Here is a 24296-nt window from a genome sequence, read left to right as displayed (position 1 = left end):
GAATCCAGTTCACATCATGTTGCTTAAGCCACAGACTTTATATGGCTTTGAATGCTAAAAATACCATTTCTCTACTGCTTGAACAGTAATTTATTTCACAACTGGGCCTTAACGCTTGATGTTAACATTATTATTTCTTTGAAATTAATTTATTAAAGTGCACATTATGTTTTCTGGATGAGAAATGCTAAATAATTTTATTATTAATTAATAAAGTACAAATTAACTAAACTGCTCTGTTTTGTGTGTCTTTTTTAACAATAAAGATTTATAAAATCGCAGAGTAAAAGACACATGGTCATGTTGCCTTTTGCGGAATGAGGATTTAACAAGTTCGGGGTTGTGGATAATGGATATAAAGGGTATGGTATTTAAAAAAATATTTATTTAGCAAATTTCTTCACCTTTTAATGCTATACTTACAATATGTTTTGATTAGGCTACATTCCATATTTATTAATACAATATTCATCAAAAATCTCTCCAACATCCCAAAGTACCAAATTCACAGAGTAAACTTGAAGGCGGCATAGTTTTGATTGACAGCTTGACAGTTAGCTAATTGCGGTTAGTGAACTAGTTAGCTGGCAGGACTGATGTGTGGAGCCAAATTTAAAATGTCTGACTGGGAAGATGAGTACAGCGAGGGCGGCGTTGCTATCCAGAAGCCTGCTACAAAATCAACTCCCAATACATGGAATTTGTCACGGTATGACAGTCAAGGCCAAAATGTAAATTTCGGTGTAAGAAATGGAACCAGGTCTGCAGCCTCAAGAGAGTGGAGAGCCGATCGTAGCGAGGGGTTCGAAAGTCGGAGAGGTAGAGGCGAAGTCGGTCCTTTTCCCCGGAGCACGGATCGCGGAGGCCCTGGACGACGAACTTTTGACGGTGAAAAGTCGGACTCTTCCCAGCCTGTGACTTTCACCGTGGAAAATGCTTTAGTTGGGAGGGTAATAGGTAGGTTTCTAAACAATTAGTTTCATTTTTAAAGGGTGCTATAAGTATCACGTTTTAGCAAAATACCGGTTGACTTAGCTGTCAGCTAAGTTAACGTTAGCTATGCTAACCTATATACAGTCTATGATGCTAACAAATTAGGTCGACATGATAGTGTAAAGTTAATCCCTATTCTACCACTTGTCATAAACTGTTATAAAAAAATATAACAATGGAGCTAATATGTTCCGTTGCTGTAACGTTAACTAGCGATGTAATGTTAGCTAGAGATTTTGCCCAGACTCTAAATACATTTTAATTCTGTTAAAGGTCGCGGAGGAGCCAAAATTCGTGAACTTGAGGAGAGCACCGGTGCAAGGATCAAGGCAAGTTAGTTAGCGCATCCATCAATAAGTTACTGTTGTGGCCAACATTAGTGTACACTTGAAGGGCAGCGTGGACATGACTGACGATGCTTTGACGACATATGTTCTTCCTTGGGTCTGAGAAAGGAACAATAAATGAGATTGGGCATTTCTGTTGTCTAAGTTAACCAACAGTTGGCTGTGATTGTAAATGACAGAAGTCAGATTACCAGATGTAATTGTAAAATCAACAATTGCATGTCTTTTTATTCATCAGGACTGTTGTAAAATCCTCTTAAGTTAGGTACAGTCAAATCCAAGACAAGAACCAAGTCAGCTTAATTTCAAACCATAGGGGATCAGGACCAATTCCAGACAATGTAAACTGGAAATGGACTGTAGATTTAGTAGATTACCTGAAATGCAGGTCAAGCTGTAAATCATCTTCAGAATTTGGCAAGATTTTTGTGCTATTGCCCTGTATCCTTTGCTAAACATTGTGAATGTTGCTCTTTGCATGAACAGGCACTGTGGTCAGACCATGGCTGGATCTCAGTTCTCTTATTTGATAGCTCCTCACTTGAACCGGAAGTTGTTCTGGGCCTCCTTCGCTCTTATTTCTGCCCCAAGGAGGGATCTCTGAGGAGCTATGACTATGAGTAAGGATTCACGACAGCAGCCTTCCTGAAAGCCTTGCAGCTGAAAGCAGTTGTTAACTCCGCCCATACAGCTGATTAATTTACATGACGCTTTAGAGGAAAGGACCTCTCATCCCTCAAAAAACATTTCCTTGTTTCCTCTCTCCTCGCATGATTTAGTCACATCTCTCCTATTCTTCCTCAGTGGGACGGACTAAGACGAAAGGAAGTGAAGCAAGTGCAGGAACCGGGGATGTAATTTAAGAAACCTATGACACAGACCATGTAAAGGATATTTGTTTTCTTCCCTGTTTGTAACTCTGCTGTTACTTTTTTTGTTTTTTAGATAAACAGTGGGGACCATGAAGCTGAGGTGGTCCTCTTTGGGTCCTCTGCTGCCCAGCAGAAGGCCAAGGAGATGATTGAAGAACTGGTAGCAGATGGCAACTCTCGATTTCGCAATGGTACAAAGTCATTTTTCTAGAAAATGTTGGCCTTGATCTTAAAGGATTCCTGGCAGTTGTGTGTTAAAGCGTAACTCTCGCCAAAATGCAACCTAGGGTCTTTTTGTAAATGTACCCGAGTCAAACTTTCATTTAAAAGCATATTTAGGACGGAATCGCCACTTTTAAGATTTACCGTATTTTCGTTTTTCGGTCAAATGGCCTTTTTAATGGGAGTGCTAGGGGCACTTTTATGCTAGCCTCAAAAGTAGCTATTTTTAAAACACTAAGAAGGCTCGACACAACATGAAACTTTGCTCAAAGTATCACCAGGGGCTCTACACATGAACGCAAGCATTGAGAACATTGTTTGTGTACCCAGAGTTTACTAAAAAGGTTTTAACAACTCACCGTAGCAGCTGTTCTTCCGGTCGCCGTCTATCGAGCCAGTCAAAAATAGTCGAGGGAGGAGAGTAAAGATGGAAAGCTCCTAAAGCTTAGCTCCATATAAATGCACGGATAATTTGTTGTTTTGTTGTTAGTGAAACACAATATTGACCTTGTAGTTGAAAAAGGAGCCTCATAAGAATGACATTTCCTCCTATGGAGTCCGTTCATTCGCATTCGAAGGTCCCCTATTTTTGACTGGGAAAATGGCAGATAGCATAAACAACAACTGCTAACGTGAGTTGCTCAAAACCTTTTTTAGTAAACTCTGGGTAACAATGTTGTCAAAGCTTTCGTTAAGGTGTAGAGCCCCTGGTGATACTTAGAGCAAAGTTTCATGTTGTGTCGAGCCTTCTTAGTGTTTTAAAAATAGCTATTTTGAGGCTAGCATAAAAGTTCCCCTAGCACTCCCATTCAAAAGGCCATTTTGACCGAAAAAAATTAAATTTAAATCTTAAAAGTGGCGGTTCCGTCCTAAATATGCTTTTAAACGAAAGTTTGACTCTGGTACATTCACAAAAAGACCCTAGGTTGTATTTTGGCGAGAGTTACGCTTTAAGGCAAATGTCATATTTTCTGTGATTTGATGTGTCAGATTCTAACACAAGTAGGGCTGCAGTCAACTCAAGAGTCTTGGTCTACTGAAATTCTACCTACTCTCCAACCAATTGATTAGTTAATTGGGGAAAAAAAAAAGATCTGCATAGTATCTCTAGATTAACTAAATCAGCCACAATGCACTGAGTGCACTCTACCTGGGAGCGTGGTGTCCACCACAGCATTTGGTCTAAGGGCAGCCTATTTTCTTTAATGCTTTGCACTGGGTGCTGTACATATTTACACTATGCTCCAAACACCAGCATCATGACGAGGCGCTGGGTGCCTATTCTGCAATGAGCGATGCACGTTTGGAGTTTTTTCTGGTCCCCGGGAGTTTCACCTAGCCGTCCAATCAAGTTGAGGAGGGGTGGGAAAAAAAAAACCCACAACTGTCAAGACGAAAAAGTTTCAACTGGAGTGAAAAATGTGTGCTTATCCCGGAGCCTAATGAATGTACCTCATGAATGCACAGAGGAGGAGAAAAACTACAAACACTGGGCGAAAACAACGGAAGGAACCTGAGTTCCTGACTGATACTTACTGATCTGTTTCCAAGGTCCTGGTAGAGGGGGAGACTATGGTGGAGCAGATGATGGAGGAGGCTACAGAGGGAGAGGTGGTGGAGGAGACCACAGAGGGAGAGGTGGTGGAGGAGGGAGGGATAGCTCTGTCTGGTCTGCTGCAGAATTAGACGCTGCAGATGCTGCCCTGCCCCCTGTATCCATAGACTGGAACACCATCCGGGAGAACAAGGACAAGTATGCAGAGCTCAAGTGGAAGGGTGAGGGCTCATAGTCGCTACTCTACATACACTGCAGTCCACATGTATTTGTAAAGTGATAGATTTTTCATTGATTTGGCACAAAGTCCAAACAAAACTGTCTTATGTATATATTTTCCTTTTCCCTGTTGTTTCTACCAGCTCATGATGATTAGTTTATCCTTGTGATATAACACCAGAATTTCATTTGCAAAAATAAGTGGGCCTCATTCCTGACTTAAAAGTGTTTGTAATATTTTCATCTTTTTTCAGACCTCCCACCCTTAAAGAAGAAGTTTTACACTGAGGCAGAGAGTGTATCCATGCTCACAGCAGAGGAAGTCAATGAATGGAGGTAATTCTGCCTGTGTTACCTTTTTATCACATCATCTTCCCTGAGGGTGTAAAAAGGGGTGTCCACAATGTTATACAATGCAGTATTATTTCAATAAAATATAAAGAAATTTTATGGGTTGAGGCAAGGTCAAAAGCAAGGACTGAGGGTGTTACGAACAGGCTTGCAAACCTGAAATCTCCCATTTCTTTTGCTGGATTTCTTCAACTAACACTTAAGTTTGTGTTATCTGCATTGTTTTCCATTACAGCCTCAGACAAATAGGTGGCGCCATTTGTCCATCTCTTTGTGTGTTCTCTGAGCAGGTCCAGCTGTAATACTTACAGTAAACTGTATGCAAATGTGTGATGTAGACGCTTGCAAGCCTGTTGACTTGAAATTAGTCAGAGGTTCTCAATCTTTAGGACCTCATATTAAGGGTGAGAGAGAGCGCGTTGCTGGGCAATACACGAAAAGTAGTTGACAACAAAGGATTGACAGTTGTCTGGTTGTGCAGGACAAAAAGGCCACAATTGCATCAAGCCCTGATCTGAAGGTTCTCAGGACACAAGTTATTAAACTCTGTTAGCTGTGTGTCTCTGGTTGTTCATTTAATTTATTTAGTGTTACTTGAGGGCTTGGATTTTGAAATTGGAAGAATATTCCCTGTCCAACTTGTAAACAAAGTACAAAAAAGCAACACAATATACAGTTGATGTCCATGTGGTGTTTGCAATCGGATACTTTGGACCAAATGCCGTTTTTTTAACATAAACTTCAGCATAACACATTGCATATTGGTCTAGGATGGTAGTGAGTTTTGGTATCAACCACTCTTATTCTTGTTTGTGTTATTTTTTTCCACAGGAAGGAGAATAACGATATCTTTGTGGACGACCTGAAGGAGGAGGGGGAGAAGCGTCTTATTCCCAATCCTTGTCGCACCTTTCTGGAGGCCTTCGAACTGTATCCAGAGATCATGGAAAATATTGAACAAGTTGGCTTTCTCAAGCCAACCCCCATCCAGGTATAAGCCTGGCACCTGGGAAAATGTATTTTGTAATGTATCACTAATTATACTTTCAAATCCAACAATTATATGGGTCAATTACTGTGTAAAAGTAAGTATACAACCAGATAAAAATTGCCCTCTGCCCTGTAAAATGCACAGATAGTTTTAATTACTAAATGGGCACCTTATTTTGGAATTTTTTTTTTCCGTGTGGTATGCTAATGGAATGTGGTTAGAAATTGCACAAATGCAGCTGTAGTGACGTATCTTGTTCATTGTCTGTTTCCATGGGTAATCCCCGTGATTTACCAAGATCCATATTTGGAAATACCAGTAAATGGCTGCCTTGACAGGAAATATTGAGCCTTTTGTTAAAATAATCTATGGTTGTAGTCTCCCCAAAAAGCAGAAATGAAAGGAAAGCTTGGATAACATTATGTTGATGATAACTGAGGGGGAAAAAATGTAATTCATACTTTTGTAGATAAATTAACTCTTCTGTTCATATTCTCTTGAACCGAATCTTTGCTTAGAATAATTATTCAGTGTTTCCATTGTATTCACAGTAAGGGGAAGCCACCATAGAAGGTATATTATCCCTATTGCCCAAGGGAATAATATAACATTGAATGCACAATAAAAATTGTTTCCAACTTGCTGAAATTGCTACTTTTACGTTACTTTTTTTATAGTTATTTTATATGTAATTCTGAGAAACCTTTTCATTTATCTACTTTAATCATTAAATTGTGGCTGCAACAGAGATGTAAAAATGGGTGCTTGGGTGCTACATTAAGACGGAGTGCTTTTGTCTGAAGTAGTAGTTGGTGAGCATTTTAACTACAGAGTTTTTTTTAATTTTTATTTACAATAAGTTTTCTATCTTTCCAACTCTCTCCTCACTTTGGTAATTTTTTTTTATGAAACATAAAATCATGGGTGTGCTGCAAGGGGAAATGAAACGTCATCATCGTCCTCTCAGATTTCACTTTCATTTCACAGTAAGAGGCTTGGTCTGATGGAATGTACTGTCATCACTGGCATGTGCATTCAAATAGTTCCGCAGTCAGTTCTGTGTAATGCAATGACTTAAATAAAATAAAAAATAGATTAAACGTGCTGAATCCTGTGGTAGGTGTGAAGCTGGTGTACTGCCGCACCCTCTACTTTGATCCACACTGCATGTCTACTCACACATCCTCTTTTTCCACCGGATTTTGTGAGACTATGTTTACGTGGGACTCAGGTCCTCCAGTGGGGTCTGGGGGCGTTTAATGCTATCTGTAGATTGCTTTTGCTAATTTGTGAATTTTTTACATGTCTTAAATTTTGCATATTAACTTTAATGCAGTATATTTGTAGAGTAGTTACTTGACCAGTTGTTGTTTTGTGTGTGTATATGTAGTTTCAATCGTTTCGTATAAATGTACGATGGTATTTTCGGTTGTTTGTTCACCAGTCTCAGGCGTGGCCAGTGTCACTGAGCGGAGAGGACCTGATAGCCATTGCTCAGACAGGAACAGGCAAAACCCTGGCCTACCTGCTGCCAGGGTTCATTCACATGGATGGACAGCCTTTGTGAGTTCATGACCTTTTTGTTTACTTTTTAGCAATTTTTTTCTTTTTTCTTAAGGCATCAGTTATTTTTCAAAAACCGTAAAAGTACTGTTTATTTTCATTTGTTTGAGATGGTTGCAGCTTTGATAATTATGTCAAACTCGTTCTGTGTTTTTGTCCGTCCTTTCTTGATAGGCCTAGAGCTGAGCGGGGTGGTCCAGGCATGTTGGTGCTGACTCCCACCAGAGAGCTGGCCCTGCAGATTGAAACAGAGTGCAAAAAGTACAGCTACAAGGGCTACAAAAGGTCCAGCAGTCTTATATCATCATTCGTCATTAAGGATGAGCTTAGAATAAATAGTTTTTTTCGACATAGAGGCGACATGACCATCACTGTTCCTTCTGTACCTTCTCTCAGTGTCTGTATATATGGCGGAGGGGATAGGAGAGCCCAGATTAACCTGGTGAGGGGGGGCGTGGACATAGTGATCGCTACACCAGGCCGACTAAATGATCTACAGATGAATGAACTCATTAATCTTCGCTCCATCACCTACTTGGTCAGTTGTTTGTCTCTGTGCATCTCAGTGCCTCAAGTCTATTTGTGAAATTCTTCATGTCTTAGGTGTTAGCTCAAACCAATGTAGCAAAAGTTTGTGTTTTTTGTTTTTATCTTTTAAAGTTGTGTGTGAGAATACAGATGGGTTGCTCTTAATAACTGCTCTGATCATTGGGCAAAGGTGCTGGACGAGGCTGACCGTATGCTAGATATGGGCTTTGAACCCCAGATTATGAAGATTCTCCTGGACATTCGCCCAGACCGACAGACTGTCATGACCAGGTACAATACAAGTCAAGTTACATGAAGCACTTTAAACAGTAATGGACAGGACATTAGGGCACAAGTACAGATGCAGCCCCCTCTTGGAAGCATTTACATTGCTCACCTTGAGCATTAAGACCATCCAGTGTTGTCATGTTTCTTCCACAGTTTGGAGAGTGTTAGAATGCGTATATTAATGGACTCTGGGATTATGTTTGTTTCATCATGTTAAAAAAACGATTGTCTTAAGAGAAAACGTATATATTCTGTATCACAACTATGTATAATTGATCTCTATTTTCACAAAAGAAAAGGAAGATCATACCATAAAAATTTAACTTTTTAAAAGCAAATTTAACCCCTGCATTTGTTTACTTAGTTTTTACACTGTTCCTTAAAGAAGTGCTTTGGAGATTTACTTTGAAATGTTGTAGGATGTGCAGTATAGAATTGCAAATGAACTTACTTTATCCATATTTTTAACTCCCATGTTTCAGTGCCACCTGGCCTACCGGCGTGAGAAGATTGGCCAAATCTTATCTAAAGAATCCCATGATGGTTTATGTGGGCACCCTAGACTTGGCGGTACGTGGAAGTGAATACAGTCAATCATTTATTCGGTTGACTGGGTACTTGATGTCTGTGTGTTCTAATCTCCTACTTTGTCCCACCTGATTACTTAGTTAAGTTGAATGGCTTTTAGAAAGTGAATTTCAGATGCTGTCTGTGTGGAATCCATGGTTTCATGCTTCCTGTGCTTCTCTGGGTCTTAGGCTGTTAACACAGTGCAGCAAACCGTGCTGATCGTCCATGAAGACGAGAAAAAGTCCTACGTGTTTGACTTCCTCAGAAACATGCTGCCCACTGATAAAGTCCTCATCTTTGTTGGCAAGAAGCTTGTGTGAGTGGGGAATCGGTCACTAACCAAGGGGAAATTTAAAGGGAGTAAATAGTGTTTTCAGCTGCCACCCACAGTTGCTGGTAGATACCAGAGTTAACCATACATTGACATTGGCAGCGCTTACCACCTTTTTACTAACAATTCCATGTGTGTCTGTTTTTGTCTCTAATTTGCATGCAATATCAGGTGTGATGACCTGTCCAGTGACATGTGTCTGCAGGGCCTGGCTGTGCAAAGTCTCCATGGTGACCGTGAACAGTATGACCGTGAAGAGGCCCTCAAAGACTTTAAAGATAGTACGTAACCACATGGAAAGTGTGGTTTTAAAAATAGGCTTTCTCTACCTCAGGAAGGCAGAAGAGACTGAAACTTTAATTTTGGTGTTAAGCTGGGGATCTTATCTTGAAGCCAGTGAGCTGTCATGAGTAAAGGCTCAAATAATTAAAGGATTAAATTGATTAGAGAATAACTGTTTATTATTTTTCCAGGCCGAGTTCGTATCCTGGTTGCTACAGATTTAGCATCTCGAGGGTTGGATGTCATTGACATAACACATGTCTTTAACTATGACTTCCCACGTAACATAGAGGAGTACGTCCATCGCGTGGGCCGAACTGGCCGAGCAGGGTAAGGCTGTGTGCGCGTGTCTCTGTTTACAGATCACTTTACTCTGTCTGGCTGTTCTTGGGTTAGGTTGTGACGTTGATGCATTTATGTGCCAGACGCTTAGGTGCTGCTGTTACCCTAGTAACAAGACAAGACTGGAGGATGGCCGCTGAGCTGATTCCCATCCTGGAGCGAGCGGGACAGGTTAGGGCCCACACATTTCATTCGGACAACACATTTTATATTTACCTTCTACTGGTATTTCACTGCAGACTGATGATTTTGTATTAAGAAATAAGCCATAGAAGGCTATAGTGGGGTTCACTCCATTGGCAGCATTATTACAGACTTGGGCTTGTTTGATGAAAATCTTTTGATTTAGTTTTTTATTAAAAAGAAAATATTGTTCCCTACTCTTTATGGCCCTAAGTCACTAAATCAGAAAAGAATGCTTTGTTCCCAAGTTGTATTTGCAACCTCAAAGCTGAGCTGGAAAGTGTTATCAAGTAGGAAGCATGTAGAGCTGTAACGAATACCATTTTTTTCGAGCTTCAGTGCTTTCCAATAGCGAATATTCAAAGCTTCGGTGGCGGAAACAGTTTTCGACCACACTTGAAGGCAGCTTCATTTCACGGAAAAAGAGAGAAAGAAAAGAGACTGCTTTGTTGTTGCAGGACACAGTCACCTGTTGTAACTAAAACTCTTGGGCAGTTCAGTTTTTTTTACCTTCATAGTGTTTAAAAAGATTGAAAATCGAATACCTACCCATTGAACAGATATTCAGATCCAGCCCTAGAAGCATGTTTTCTTATTTAAATGTATTCATTTTTTTAATAGATTTAATAAAATCACTAGCAAACCCTAGTAAAATCATGTAATCTTTGTGAATCCTGTTGCAGGAGGTCCCTGAGGAGCTGGTGCTTATGGCAGAGAGATACGAGAGGCACAAGAGGGAAAAGGAGCTGTGCAATCCAAGAGGAGGGGGAGGTGGAAGGGGAGGAGGAGGAGGTGGTGGTGGTGGTGGTGGTGGAGGAGGAGGAGGAGGAGGAGGATGGGGAAGGAGAGATGGAGGGAGAGGAGGCAGAGATCGAAGCCAAAACTGGGGATTCTAAATGCTTGATTGTCTAAGTAAGTCCACACATACCACAAGGTTTTCTACACAGGTCTACAAAAGGACTCATATATTGAAGTATTAATGGAACGCAAAGTAGGTATTCTGATTGAATAATAATTTAGGACTAATTTAGATTTTCCTGTGCTTTTTTTTTCTCAGCAAGGTGAAACAAGATCTGAATCTGCATGTTGTAATTTCTTTTGAATGTATATTTGATTTTGTTTTCTTTGATTTATTTGTTTTATGTTTTACTGGATTATCATCCATTATCAGTGAGGCAGTTACACCTCATTATGTTGTGCTCCCGTTTTTAAAAATGTTTAAAATGCACAATTTAGTTTGTTTGTTACAATGTTGTTTTCTGCTGTCTGTAACTCACTAACCATAGCAGTGTTTAGTATCACAATGAATATTTTGTTAATGTAATTTGTGGATTTGGGCAGAAATAAATCCATATAATAAATTCTCCATTTGAAGAGACGTGACACCCAGTGTATTTTATTGGCTTTGTAACTTTAGTTGGTAAATTTTCACCATATGATACAGTAATCTGCTTTGCACCATTTATATACCTCCACAATTATGGTAAGTTAAGTTTACCTGGAATGGGCGCCCGGATAGCTCAGTTGGTAGAGCGGGCGCCCATATAGAGATGGATGGATAGATGGAAAAAAAAAAGAAAAAAAAGTTTACCTGGAAGATGCCAAAGGTAAATGTTTTATTTATTTTTTCAAACATGGAAAGGCAATCCTAGTTACTACTTTTAATAACCAAAATAGTCTTTCCACAGTGATACCCTGCATCAAGTCCAAGCGCTCATCTGCAGTACGTGGACAGGAAGTGGCTTTGCTCAGCTGACCATAAGATTTACAAGAGATGTTTGGTAAAAAAAAAAAAAAAATCAAAGCAGTACATTAAAGCAAGAACAGATTACGTAAGAATTGAATATTTCACAATGTTTTATTGACTACTAAAGGATGCCATGCCAGCTTTTGTATGTGTGGCTTTGACAACAATGTTAAACATTCGGTTACACCTTACTTGAAGGTAGGCTATCTGCATAACAGTGACATGACACTGTCATGAACATGTCATAAACAATATAAACAAGTCGTAAACGTTTGACATAATGCTTCTTTTAGTGTCATTCGTTTTTTGTCGTGACAAGTTAGGGTTAGGGTTAGGGTTCATGTGTCATGACAGTATCATGTGTTCATGACTGTCATGTCACTGTTATGTAGATACCTTCAAGTAAAGTGTTACCAAACATTCTTTCTAAACGGTGGGAACTCAGGGGCAGGAGCTAGGATGGCGAGGGAACTCAGGGGAGCGCGGGGAAACCGGGGCCGGGGGTCCGAGGAGGAGGCACTGGAGAAGGGAAGCAGAGGACCGAAGACGGGCTGGCTGGACGCGGAGATGGAGGTAGGGTGAAGCAGGGTGCTGTGGGAGGGGGACTGGATGGAGAGGCCAGCTGACTGGATACGGAGACTTGGAAATAGTCACTGCAAAACGAACACAAAAAAGGGTAAGACAGGGGAACACACAGAGAAGTGCAGAAGGATTTTCTCAAATAGCGTATACGAGCGTCACCGATGCAGCAGAGACAACGATTCAGCGGAGATGATCAGCGTCGTGTTGAAGTACTGTGCTTAATTGTAGATGGCTGGCAGGTATGCGTGGCGGGAGAGCGGTGGTGGTGATTGCAGCAGGTGTGTCTCGTCAGCTGGCAGGCAGTAGACAGGAGGGGAGGAGGGAGAGCAAAAGAGACACAGGGAGAGACAGAGCCGACAGGAAAAAAAACCACAGCTAGGGAAAATAAACAAAACTCACAGCCAGCCGACCCCAACTATCACATAATGTGTCCCTGAACAAAGGGGGGGGGGGGTGGGGGCGGGCGCAAAATCAAAAGTAGCCTGCAGTGCATCTCCTCCTCGTGTACTGCAACAGACTGGCCAGTTATTGTGGTTGTTGTTGCCACCTGTACCTGTCCCGCAGGTGTGATATTCGGATGGACCGATCCTACGCAGGTGTTGTTACACGTGGTCTGTCACTGCGAGGACGGTCAGCTGTGCTTCCTGTCTCCCTGTAGCGCTGTCTTAGGCATCACAGTAGGGACATTGCAATATATTGCCCTGGCCACATCTGCTGTCCTCATGCCTCCTTGCACCATGCCTAAGGCACGTTCATGCAGATTAGCAGGGACCCTGGGCGTCTTTCTTTTGGTGTTTTTCAGAGTCAATAGAAAGGTCTCTTTACTTTCCTAATTTTCTTTTAACTGTGACCTTAATTGCCTACAGCCTGCAAATTGTCTTTTCGACCGATCAACAGGTGCATGTTCATTAATTGTTTATGGTTCATTGAACAAGCATGGAAAACATTGTTTAAACCCTTTACAATGAAGATCTCTAAAGTTATTTAGATTTTTACAAAAGTATCTTTAAAATACAGTGTCCTGAAAAAGGGGCGTTTCTTTTTTTGCTGAGTTTATATACTATGAGTTTTTGACAATATTTTATGATATACTATGACTTTTTTGAAAACATATTTATTTGACGAGTTTTTTATGACTTATACTGTACTGTGACTTTTTTATGAGACTTTTGTGACATACTATACTATGACTTTTGACGAGATTTTTATGACCTACTATGAATTTACTGTGACCTTTTTAATGAAAATTAGAATGACGTACTATACTATGACTTTTTTGACAACATTTCTATGGCAAACTATCCTATGACTTTTTTGACTTTATGACACTTTACTATGACTTTTAATGAAATTTTAATTACATACTATTTTTTGACATACTATGACTTTTGACCAGACAAAATGCCATGCAGCGTCAAGCACAGTTCATTTGGATACAAGCGTTACATTTTGGAAGATAGTGGGGGTTCTGTACAGCGATACCCGCGCTACACACATATACACACACACACACAGCAGAGAGGTGTGTGTGTTACAGCACATGTACCTGTACTATGACTTTTTTGATGACATTTTAATGACACTATACTTTTTTGATGAAATGTTAATGACATACTATGACTTTTTTGGACATTTTTCTGAATTTGATTTTTATGACCTACTATGACTTTGACGCGTTTTGTGACACTTGACAAGACTGAGTTTTTTTGATGAGATTTTTATGACCTACTAGGCTATACTACGACATACTATACTATGACTTTTCTGATTACATTTTTATCACATACTATACTACGACATACTATACTATGACTTTTTTGATGACATTTTTGACATTTTATGAAAGCTGGAACTTTTTTGACATTTTTATGATGTACTATACTATGATTTTTTTTTACATTTTTATAACATACTATATTATGTCTTTTACTTTTTCAATGACATACTATAATATGACTTTTGACGAGATTTTTATGACATACTATACTATGAGTTTTTTGACATTTTTGTGACGTACTATATTATAACTTTTTTGACCACATTACATACTATATGACTTAACTTTTGTAATGACATACCATACTTTTTTTAATGACATACCAAACTATGACTTTTTGACGAGATTTTTATGACATACTATACTATGACTTTTTTACGAGATTTCTATAACATACTATGTTATATCTTTTATGAGTTTTTAATGACATACTATATATATATATATACATTTTTCTGACATACTATGACTTTGATGCATTTTTTATGACAATACTATGACTTTTTTTGACAAGACTGACTTTTTTATTTTTATGACATACTATACTGTGACTTTTGACGACATTTTTATGACCTACTATACTACGACATACTATACTATAACTTTTTTGATGACATTTTAATGACACTATACTATGACTTTTTCATGAATTACTATACTATGACTTTTTTTAAAATATATTGGGGGTTTTTTTGTGGCATTTTTATGACACACTATTGTTACAAACGGGCTCAGGGAATGCGACAAGGACAGACTCCATGCAAGATAAAACCAACAGTTTATTGAATTACAGTTAACACAAATCCAACAATGGAGTGTGTAGATTAACAAAGTCGGTAATGAAAGCCATGCGTGGCTGTGTGTCAAGTGTGCTGTGAAGGTGTTAAAGGTGCAAAACCAAAACACAACGATTTAGGGTGGATGTCTGCTGGAGCAAGAGACAGAGATACAGAATAAACACATTGATCCATTTTTATATCTGCAACACAAAACATACCTTTACAATACAAAAAATGGCAATACAATATTAAATGTAGAGAAAGAATTAACATTTCCCTACTTTTTTTTTAAAGATTATATTTTTGGAATATTTAGGCCTTTATTTTGACAGGACAGTTTAGACTTGATCCAATCTTGCACCCAGCAACCTTGGATTCAGAGGAGAAATTTAATGATTTGAAACTACTACATGCCAGAGCTAAAGTATATAGTTACATGACATTTAATGAAAAACAATAGGACACAATATATAAAACATTACCCTCCTCAAAATGATTGCGGAGATTAGGAAAGCATGTAACCGACCAGTGAGGAGTATGGTCAGCAGAAAATTAGAATTTAACCCTTGACCCAAAGTACACATCAAAATGTTCTGCTGCTGATGTTGGTCTGCATCTAGACAATACATAGTTGAAGATGTTCTGCCTTTACAGAATTCCATCTACCAAAACACACAAAACTGGATTTAACACATAGCGCTAATCCAAAGTAGCGTACCCAAAGGTTCTTGTAAACCAAGGCTTACTAGCCCACCAAGTCGTCCGTAGACTCACAACACAAAGAGTGTGAAGCTGTCACTTAAAAATAGGAAAACCATTTTCACATTCCTCCCTGATACGACGAGCCAGACTTTTGCACTTCAACTGGTTGGGAGCGGAGAGCAGGTTCTGAGTTGGGATAAAGAAGTTGTTGAGTACACCAGCTTCAAGATGAGCTATAAAGTCATTCAGAAGCAGCTGAAAACAGTGGCTCAGGTTTGAGCCTCTCCAGTCACTGTCTTTAGTTCTAGAGCAGCAAGCATGTAAGAGTGTGGTCTTGGCGTGGTAGGAGCAGAACTTGTCAAATGAGGAGTCCTTTTCCTTCAGCAGATTGAGAAGGTGCTTTAGGAGCTTCAAACACTCCCTCCTGTATGTAAAGAGAAAGGAATATACTTGTTATGGATTATTAGAGGAGGACAATAATTATATGATGGTCATTATTTCCAAACATACATAGAGACATTTTTTATTTTAACTTTATATCTATTTTCTATGTGACGGAAATAAGTTGACTTGGATACAAGAAAATCTATACATTGTTATACTTTGACTTCAGAAATAAGTTCATTAAACTCTAACCTGCAGCATCGTGCTCCGGCTTTCTCACAGCATGTCTTCTCCGAGCCGTGATTCTTCAGTATGGCCTTCTCAACATGAGAGAATGAAACACGCCAAGTATCTGCATGTCATAGAAGACAAAATAGGGTTACACTTTACTTGAAGGTATCTACATAAGAGTGACATGAAACTGTCATTGGTTAGGGTTAGAGTTAGGGTTCATGTGTCATGACAGTGCCATGTGTTCGTGACAGTATCATGTCACTCTTATGTCGATACCTTCAAGTAAAGTGTTACCCAGAATAGTCAAGGGGCAAGGGAACTTGATGCTTCCCTTTTTTCTAGTCTTAATCCATGAAACGGTTCACATGAAACCCCCAGAATGGTGTGCACGTTGAGATTTAAGCTAAGTTAAGAGTTAGACTTACCCTTGGCAAGGACCCCATCATGTTCCACATTACCCCTTCCCTCGTATTTTGGTACTAGATAATATGGCATTCGCTTGTATTCCTTCTTTACTTTAGTTCCCAGCCAGCCATCTATTTTAATTCCTTCATTGGTGAATGGTGGCCAGCTTGATTTAACCATGATACTGAGAACAACATCCAGTGAAATGGTGATTGATTGTACTGTTGTGATTAGGGTCACTGCAGGGCAGCCTTTTTTCTTTGTTGTCACCTTCCATTCTGAAAGGAAAAAAATAGGAAATACCAATGTATTTATTATAAACTGTATAACATCGGTTACACTTTACTTAAGGGTATCTACATAAGATTGACATGACACTGTCATAAACATTATAAACAAGTCATAAACGTTTATGACAACGCTTCTTTTAGTAAGTGTCATTCGGTTTTCATGTGTCATCATGTGTTCATGACAGAGTCATGTCACTCTTATGTAGATACCTTCAAATAAAGTGTTACCATACAATCTTACTATATCAGATGTTTTCTTTACGATTTCTTTCTCTGGCTCTTTTTTATTAAACATTGACATATATTCCCATCTAAGACAAAATTGCATGTTGTGTATAGTGCGGGATGTAGTCTGAACATAGGGAGGGCATTTTGTTTCTGCCTGCCACAGTGACTGATTCCCATACTGCATTTGACCAACCCAACAATTAAAAAGTGCTAATTTTGGTACTCACCTGGGAATTGCTTGACACATTTCTTCACTTCGTCCCTGAACTCCTCAAGCATTTTGCTGGCGGATAAAGTGCCGGTCACTTGAAATTTCTGCCAAGGGCTCTTGCCACGTTTTAATTCCACACTGTAATAGGCTCCATCATCTCCGAATGGATTAACGTTCACTCGGTCAACAGGAATGGCCAGCATGATGTCGAATTCATCAGGATTAGAAATCTGTATAGATAAAAACATCACTGTTTAATGCACCACAAAATATACAATGACATAATTGTACCGTTCCAAATGTGAGTAAATTTATTTTAATCAAAGTGCTATGCACACATACTGACCACTAACCCCTCTCCTCAAAAAATATGGAACCCAGTGTTTGTTTGAGGGAACTCAGACTTTACTTACCTTTAGATTTTCATAGTAACTTCCAGTGCGTAGTTCTTCTACTTCTTTAAAGCATTGGGTGTTCCGTCTCAAATGCATACTTATAGTTTTTACTATTGTATTGATGACTTCTGCTGCATCTGATCTTTCGTCCCTTTTAATCTTCAGATTTTCCAGAGTTTTGTTGAGGATAGAGTTCACTTTGTCTTCACACCTTTCTTGTGGTACACAAACCTTTGTGGTGTCCTTTGGTGTCTCTGGCAGCATTTCCGTGGTTGTCTCTGTGATTTTTCCTGGTGATTTGACTTTGCGGGCGCATGTTTTTGCTTTGGTTGTCTTTATAGAAGCCGTCGTGGTGTCCTTTGGTGCCTCTGGCTGCACCTTCGTCACCTCCTCTGAATATTCTTCTGCCGATTTGGCCTTCCCACCACATGTTTTTGCTTTTGTGGGCTTCAGAGAGTCCTTTGTAGTGTCCTTTGGCGTCTTCGTTATCTTTTCTGCAGATTGTTCTGTTGTTTCAGCCCTGTTAGCACAGGCTTTTGTGCCTTGTACAGGAGCCTTTGTTATTTCTGTAGGTGTACTTTGCTGCTTGTTGGTCTTCTCTGTGAATGGTTTTGTGGTCTTGTCTTTACAGGTGCTCTGTACACATGGCTTCTCCTCAAATTGGACTGCCTTTTTCTGCACCTTTGGTTTCTCTTCCTTTGTGGTGCGTTTCTGCTTCTCTTCTGCAAAGCTTTTCCCTGGACTTTTGGGCAGAGATACTGGTTTCAATTCCTCAGGTGTAGTTTTACACGTGGCACACTTTGTGTCTGGACTCTTTGCCTTGCGTGGTCTCCCTCTACCAGTCATGGTGATGCAATGACAGGAATGACACTGCTCTGGCAGTTATACTCAGAAGATTTTCCGGCAAGTGTAGGAGGACACACCTCTTAGCACGCCCCTGTAGTTTTTCTGGTAAACGTGATTGTATAATAGTCTTACAATTCATTTGAAAATTAAATTCCTTTTTTATTCCTATACCAATACCTCCATCTTGTGGACACGAGTGTGTATCGTAAGAATGCTCTGATTTCTGTCAGACCGGTTTTATTTAAGATTCCAGTAAATCAAGATGGGAAAGTTAAAGCCTTCTGTTGCCCTGTCACTTCTCTGCGGCACACCCAGAAAAAATGACTAATGACCACAGCTCAACATTTTGGTTGAAACATGTTTAATGTAACAAAGAGGCTCATGCCATCTTACAGTAAGTTAAAGTAGCTTATGCCAATTTAAGCTTTTCCAGTGGAAGTGCAAAGTTAGCAAAATGCCAATCAAAGTGCTTTAAGAATCAACAGGTGGTCTACTCAGAGTCCCTCGGGAAGGACAAATTTGGACCATTTGTTTTTAAGTGCTTTTTATAGCTTAAACACAACAAATCACTAACTACTACTAATCTACTACTCAGAAGAACATAGTTTTATCATCTTTTATAGGCTCCTACAGAGCACCATGTAGTTGCAAACAAACACTAAAAGCAAGACATAAGCACAACATATACCATGTAAAGAGACCAGTGCCTTCACTCCAGAGAGCTAGAGCGGTGATACATTTCAATACCTCTAATTGTTCAATGTCTCAATTTCACAGAAAAATATTGCCTTGAACCAAATCAACAGTGCACATTTAAAACTATCTGTTTGATATGACATAGTACGTAATGGTAATCTAACCATTTAAAATGAAGTCAGGAGTGCTGCCTCAAGGACTTAAGATCTAAATGTTGTTCTTTCCTTCGAATGCTTTTGCGATGCATTGTGATGATTAACCAGTCTTTGATTATTAGGTTGAAGCAGCCAATTGTCGGATTGAGTTGGATGACCGATGTCCTGCCCTGGGAGACCTTGGGGTCGGCAGAGTAGCACAACATTCATTTGTTCTTCTGGGCCTTCTGGGCGGACTTAGTAACTTTACCAGTGGTAGAGACCTTCTTTTCCACGGCCTTAATCACGCCGACGGCCACAGTCTGGCGCATGTCACGCACAGCAAAACGACCTGCAAGGTAAAGAGGAGTAGAGCTAGATATTTTAGGTCATGGTTTCATCTTGTATGACTTACAGTGGAGTCACAAAGCCTATGATGGGTGAAAGAAAGTGTGTTGGGAAGCTGGTGAAATTCAACAAATCCTCTACACTTGAACTTACCAAGTGGAGGGTACTCAGAGAAGCTCTCAACACACATTGGCTTTCCAGGAACCATATCCACAATGGCAGCATCTCCAGACTTGAGGGTTTTAGGGTTGTCCTCCAGCTTCTTGCCAGAGCGGCGATCAATCTTCTCCTTAAGCTCTGCAAACTTGCAGGCGATGTGAGCAGTGTGACAGTCCAGGACAGGAGCATAACCAGCACTGATCTGGCCTGGGTGATTAAGGATGATCACCTACGAACCAAAGAGATAACATGAATGCCCTATTAACAAACGATTATTTCCTTCCTGTCAAAGAAGTTCACTGCAAAGACTCAACTGTTGGCTTGTCCGGTGATTGTTGCTGTGATTGTCTTATTTTGACACCTTCCCTCAATGTCAGTCTAAGTGGGTTTTGTGGTAGAAAAAATTTAGACAAACTTGCAGCTTGACTTTCCAACCATTGTTGTGGCTAAAGTGGGATTTCGAAGATAACTCAAAATAGATTTTATATCAAATATTCCTCAAGACTATAAATAGTTCAGGCTAAAGAAAAAGCTGATTTGAATCATGTTTCACTTCTAGAAATAGATCCTTTGTAATGTCTACCTGAGCAGTGAAGTTGGCAGCTTCCTGCGGTGGGTCGTTCTTGCTATCGCCAGCCACATTGCCGCGGCGAATGTCCTTGACCGACACATTCTTGACGTTAAAGCCCACGTTGTCGCCAGGTAGGGCCTCAGTCAGCGCCTCATGGTGCATCTCCACAGACTTCACCTCGGTAGTCACATTGACGGGGGCAAAGGTCACCACCATGCCAGACTTCAGTACGCCCGTTTCCACGCGGCCTACAGGCACTGTTCCAATACCTGAGAAGAAGTTCAGCACAGAGAACACTCAATAAAGGACATTTAAAGGGAACATTAATGTAGTTTAGACCTACACTGTTTTGATTAATAAAGCTGACCAAGAGCCATGTTTTGAGAGTCTATTTCACAATAACACTATCCCCTGTTGTAGTTCAGATTTTATCCATTTCTTAATCAGTGCGCTACGTGCCTCCTATCTTGTAGACATCCTGCAGGGGCAGACGTAGAGGTTTGTCTGTTGGACGGGTGGGGGACTGGATGGCATCCAGAGCCTCCAGTAGTGTGGTCCCTGATGCATTGCCTTCTTTCCTATTGATCTTCCACCCCTTAAACCATGTCATCTAGAGACAAGAAGATAATGTACTATATTATACATTTTATACAATTACTGTCAGTAAAGAGGTATTAGGCTTATGGTCATAGTAGAAGAGAGCAACTGATTAGATTGCCATTTTTAGCTGGAGTACATTGTTTTTAGGTAATTAATGTTGACCAAAAAGCACCAATGGCTCAATTTTTTTAAATAAAGTTAGACTACATAACTTTTTAAATAAAACACAATCTTTGTTTTTTCAGTGAGGCGTGGAATTCAAAAGCAATAAAAAGCACTTTCCCAATTAAATACACTCAGGGGTTTTGCCGTACTTGGTCTGCTATGACCAGTAGCATATGGTGGCTAATGTTAGCAAACCTAAGCTAGATATTGCTGTGTAAGTGACATACTGAGTTAGTTTTCTGATATTATGGCTTTTCTATACTTGTGCTACTGACAGTGGTCACTGTTGAGCAATAGTTACATAGAGCTGCTTTAAATACCTAACACAAGGGCCACTTATATGTCTACTTAAAAGGGAAAAGGGTTACTCAGACTCTTTAGCTGCTCTGATTGTTTGAATTGGACCGGCAGTCACAGCAACTGGTTAGCCTTTGAGCTACAGCTTCCCATCCCTGGCACCAGCCGTGCAAATTAGCAATCAAATTCAAGGCTGCGTGTGTCTGATGAATTGTTATAGCACTTGCATTCCTATCATTTGTGTTCTACTTACATTGGGGCTTGGCTCAAGCATGTTGTCTCCATTCCAGCCTGAAATGGGTACAAATGCAACGGTGTCTGGATTGTAGCCAATCTTCTTGATGTAGGTGCTCACTTCCTTCACAATTTCCTCATAGCGCTTCTGGCTGTAGTTTGGCTCGGTGGAGTCCATCTTGTTGATGCCCACAATGAGCTGCTTTACTCCCAGAGTGTAGGCCAGGAGGGCATGCTCACGGGTCTGTCCATTCTTGGAAATACCAGCTTCGAACTCTCCTACACCAGCCGCCACAATCAGCACAGCACAGTCTGCCTGAAGATGCAGAAGATAAAACATTAGGACTGTTAGTACTACAGTGGCTTTGACCGTTGCACTAATTAATTTAGGACTTGAAGTTGACAACAATATGAACAGCTTGTACTGTTCAACAGGAACCTAGTAAATTAACTTGCTGCTACATATTGGATGCTGTTTATTATGACACGTGGCTGCTTGTAATGCTATTTACTCAGGGACAAGTCACTATAGATGAGAGTCACTGTTTATTCTTTCTCAAAGGCACAGAGGCTGACAAACGACACCACAACTGTGACACACAGGGCTGAGTGAGCATCCTCATGTTACAGACCTGGGAGGTCCCAGTGATCATGTTCTTGATGAAGTCCCTATGACCCGGGGCATCGATGATGGTCACATAGTACTTGCTGGTTTCAAACTTCCACAGTGAGATGTCGATGGTAATGCCGCGCTCCCTTTCTGCCTTCAGCTTGTCCAGCACCCAGGCGTACTTGAACGACCCCTTCCCCATCTGGGGGAAAAAAAATAGTGATATGTTCATAGTCGGTATGGCTTTTATCTCATGGTCAGAGGGGTTGGGGTCCTGATCTTGGGAAAAGACGTTAGTTGATTCAAGGAGGCCTGTATCTCCTCACCTCGGCAGCTTCTTTTTCAAACTTCTCAATGGTTCTCTTGTCGATGCCCCCACACTTGTAGATGAGGTGGCCTGTGGTGGTGGACTTGCCAGAATCCACGTGGCCGATCACAACAATGTTGATGTGGAGTTTCTCCTTTCCCATGGTAACTGGAGCTGGTTGAAGTCACGAGGCTGAGTCTGTCAGCTAAAACCAGTGTTAAATAAATTACAGTTAGTACGGTATGCAGGTGGTTCGCAGGGAAGGAAATGGAAACCTTTCATGTGCTAGTTATTGTGCTTGACAGATATTTTAAGGTTTTGTGTGAGCAAAAAAAAAACAAATGATTGTTTGTGTACTGTTAGAGAGGCTGTAGGGTCTGGTAATTTAACACCGTCAGAGTGAATGGGCTTTGCAAGCTCACACAGCAGGAGATTGAGCAAATGCATTGCAGGACGAGGGATAAAAACACTGGTAGAGTGATCATGCCTGTGGTGACTGGCGCAGGAAGAATTTGAAATGCTGCACAAGTTAGGAGTCTATTTTCTTTAGTTCATCAGCCCTTAGCTGATTGTACTGTCTGTTCGATCGATCCTGGATATGTTTAACTCAGGTTACTGACAATGACGGCACTTGACTGGCAATAGATGTCTTCTTAAACAGTGTCTCAGAAGATTAGGGATGGTATCAATGGCCACTGAACTGCGCCAAGTCACAAAACCCTGTGCCCCTCCTACTCTCTATTCATCCATCCATCCATCCAAGTGCCTGCTCTCCTCTTTCACATCCAGCCTGCTCTCCTGTCCTCGCTACCCCGCTCTGCTGCGCACAGACACATCAAAAACAAGGCTCTGATGTTTCACAGTACTGACCTCTTTTCACAGACTTACTACAGCCTCATTCCAAACCTGAATCCACCATTTTGTCATGTCCTAAATCCACTGATAGTGTAGCAGCCATTTCTTTCAGACACTGCAGTGCACTGCACACAGGTTAATGCAGAGGAGAGTAAACACTGTTGTTAACTCTGTAGAAGTGTCATGGTGATAACCTTGACTACAAGAACTGACACATGCACTCGTCTTCTAAATAAGCCCTGTGAGAATTTCTTTGATCTGAATCTAGTTTGCAGCAGGTATACAGGCCAGTGGCTTTAATCCAATTGTAACATGATCTCTTGGCCAGACAAACTCAGTGCCAGGACAGATATTTACATGTGCGTATTTAACTCTTCTCTCATGTACTGTATAACGTCACGACTGCTGCCGCAGTGCGCTTTAATTTATTAAAATATATCTATAAAACAGCGGACAATACGTAAAAATCAGCACAGCTACTGCGATTAATTTTATGTCTGGAATATTTAACGGAAATGTCAACCTCACGCCATGTTCTATCATTTGCCCGCTCATTGACGCTGGATGCGTACTAAGCACCAGGCGCCTGCCCTCTTTCCGGCATCATAATAACAACAACACTATTCCCAAAACACTGCCTGGAGTCTCTAGCCGCTACAGAAAACGCTCATTTATTTCCCTGATAATATCGATAAACAAAATCCCTCTCAATGCATAATGTCATCTAGGCTACTGTGTCGTACCTGAGAGCTGGCCGGTGTTAGTTTGGGTGCAGGACAGGAGAAGCTGAGGAGAGACGTTGATCCGGTTATAGCGCACAGGGCAGGCGGGGTGTTGCGTAATTGCGCGCACCCGCTGTTGTACATCATCACAACGAGGGACCAGGAGAAGTTACCGCAAACGAGTTTATCATAGGACACTGCTACCACCGAAGCATCCATTTGTCGGACACGACCCGTCTGAATATGCTCTATTCCGTGAGCTCTCCTTCTGTGCCTTTGTAACCTTTAGTTTGTAGTTAATGAGTTGTGACCTTAAAGCGAAGCTCTATTTTTGACTAGGTAAGGCTGTGTGGGAATTAATATAGACGTCGCATACATTAC

The 24296-nt window shown here is 40.6% G+C and overlaps 3 protein-coding genes across 3 annotated transcripts; 1 reads left to right on the top strand and 2 right to left on the bottom strand.

Annotated features, from left to right (window-relative positions):
- Positions 1-546: 546 nt before the first annotated feature.
- Positions 547-11020, top strand: ddx43 (DEAD (Asp-Glu-Ala-Asp) box polypeptide 43). Its single transcript, XM_031316146.2, has 17 exons — positions 547-957; positions 1267-1322; positions 2286-2403; positions 3986-4210; positions 4463-4544; positions 5391-5550; positions 6995-7113; positions 7288-7398; positions 7510-7651; positions 7832-7932; positions 8412-8499; positions 8688-8815; positions 9002-9111; positions 9304-9442; positions 9538-9625; positions 10321-10549; positions 10695-11020. Exons 1-16 carry the CDS (start codon positions 597-599, stop codon positions 10531-10533), a joined length of 2241 nt encoding a protein of 746 aa, XP_031172006.1. The 5' UTR covers positions 547-596; the 3' UTR covers positions 10534-10549; positions 10695-11020.
- A 3489-nt stretch (positions 11021-14509) lies between these two features.
- cgas (cyclic GMP-AMP synthase) lies at positions 14510-18456 on the bottom strand. Its single transcript, XM_031315930.2, has 5 exons — positions 17390-18456; positions 16993-17206; positions 16268-16525; positions 15861-15960; positions 14510-15648 (listed from the first exon to the last, which is right to left on the bottom strand). The coding sequence occupies exons 1-5, from the start codon at positions 18215-18217 to the stop codon at positions 15318-15320; spliced, it is 1731 nt and encodes a 576-aa protein (XP_031171790.1). The 5' UTR covers positions 18218-18456; the 3' UTR covers positions 14510-15317.
- A 105-nt stretch (positions 18457-18561) lies between these two features.
- On the bottom strand, positions 18562-24178 carry eef1a1a (eukaryotic translation elongation factor 1 alpha 1a). Its single transcript, XM_031315932.2, has 8 exons — positions 23937-24178; positions 22358-22543; positions 22054-22233; positions 21441-21737; positions 20585-20735; positions 20138-20394; positions 19549-19783; positions 18562-19399 (listed from the first exon to the last, which is right to left on the bottom strand). The coding sequence occupies exons 2-8, from the start codon at positions 22499-22501 to the stop codon at positions 19275-19277; spliced, it is 1389 nt and encodes a 462-aa protein (XP_031171792.1). The 5' UTR covers positions 22502-22543; positions 23937-24178; the 3' UTR covers positions 18562-19274.
- Positions 24179-24296: the final 118 nt, after the last annotated feature.

Source organism: Sander lucioperca, chromosome 15 (genome assembly GCF_008315115.2).
Source record: "Sander lucioperca isolate FBNREF2018 chromosome 15, SLUC_FBN_1.2, whole genome shotgun sequence".
NCBI lineage: Eukaryota > Metazoa > Chordata > Actinopteri > Perciformes > Percidae > Sander > Sander lucioperca.
The sequence above is the reverse complement of the archived record's forward strand: the minus strand, read 5'-3'. Positions and strand labels throughout refer to the sequence as shown.

Excerpts from the sequence above, each read along its gene's own strand:
- eef1a1a (XM_031315932.2), bottom strand. The coding sequence starts at position 22,501 with ATGGGAAAGGAGAAACTCCACATCAACATTGTTGTGATCGGCCACGTG. Across the intron at positions 21,738-22,053 it reads TGATCACTGGGACCTCCCAG|GCAGACTGTGCTGTGCTGAT; the intron begins GTCTGTAACATG and ends CTGCATCTTCAG. Across the intron at positions 19,784-20,137 it reads CTGCCAACTTCACTGCTCAG|GTGATCATCCTTAATCACCC; the intron begins GTAGACATTACA and ends TTTGGTTCGTAG.
- ddx43 (XM_031316146.2), top strand. The coding sequence starts at position 597 with ATGTGTGGAGCCAAATTTAAAATGTCTGACTGGGAAGATGAGTACAGC. Across the intron at positions 2,404-3,985 it reads CAACTCTCGATTTCGCAATG|GTCCTGGTAGAGGGGGAGAC; the intron begins GTACAAAGTCAT and ends TCTGTTTCCAAG. Across the intron at positions 4,545-5,390 it reads GAGGAAGTCAATGAATGGAG|GAAGGAGAATAACGATATCT; the intron begins GTAATTCTGCCT and ends TTTTTTCCACAG.
- cgas (XM_031315930.2), bottom strand. The coding sequence starts at position 18,217 with ATGACTGGTAGAGGGAGACCACGCAAGGCAAAGAGTCCAGACACAAAG. Across the intron at positions 17,207-17,389 it reads GTTACTATGAAAATCTAAAG|ATTTCTAATCCTGATGAATT; the intron begins GTAAGTAAAGTC and ends TTATCTATACAG. Across the intron at positions 15,649-15,860 it reads GCCGGAGCACGATGCTGCAG|GAGGGAGTGTTTGAAGCTCC; the intron begins GTTAGAGTTTAA and ends CTTTACATACAG.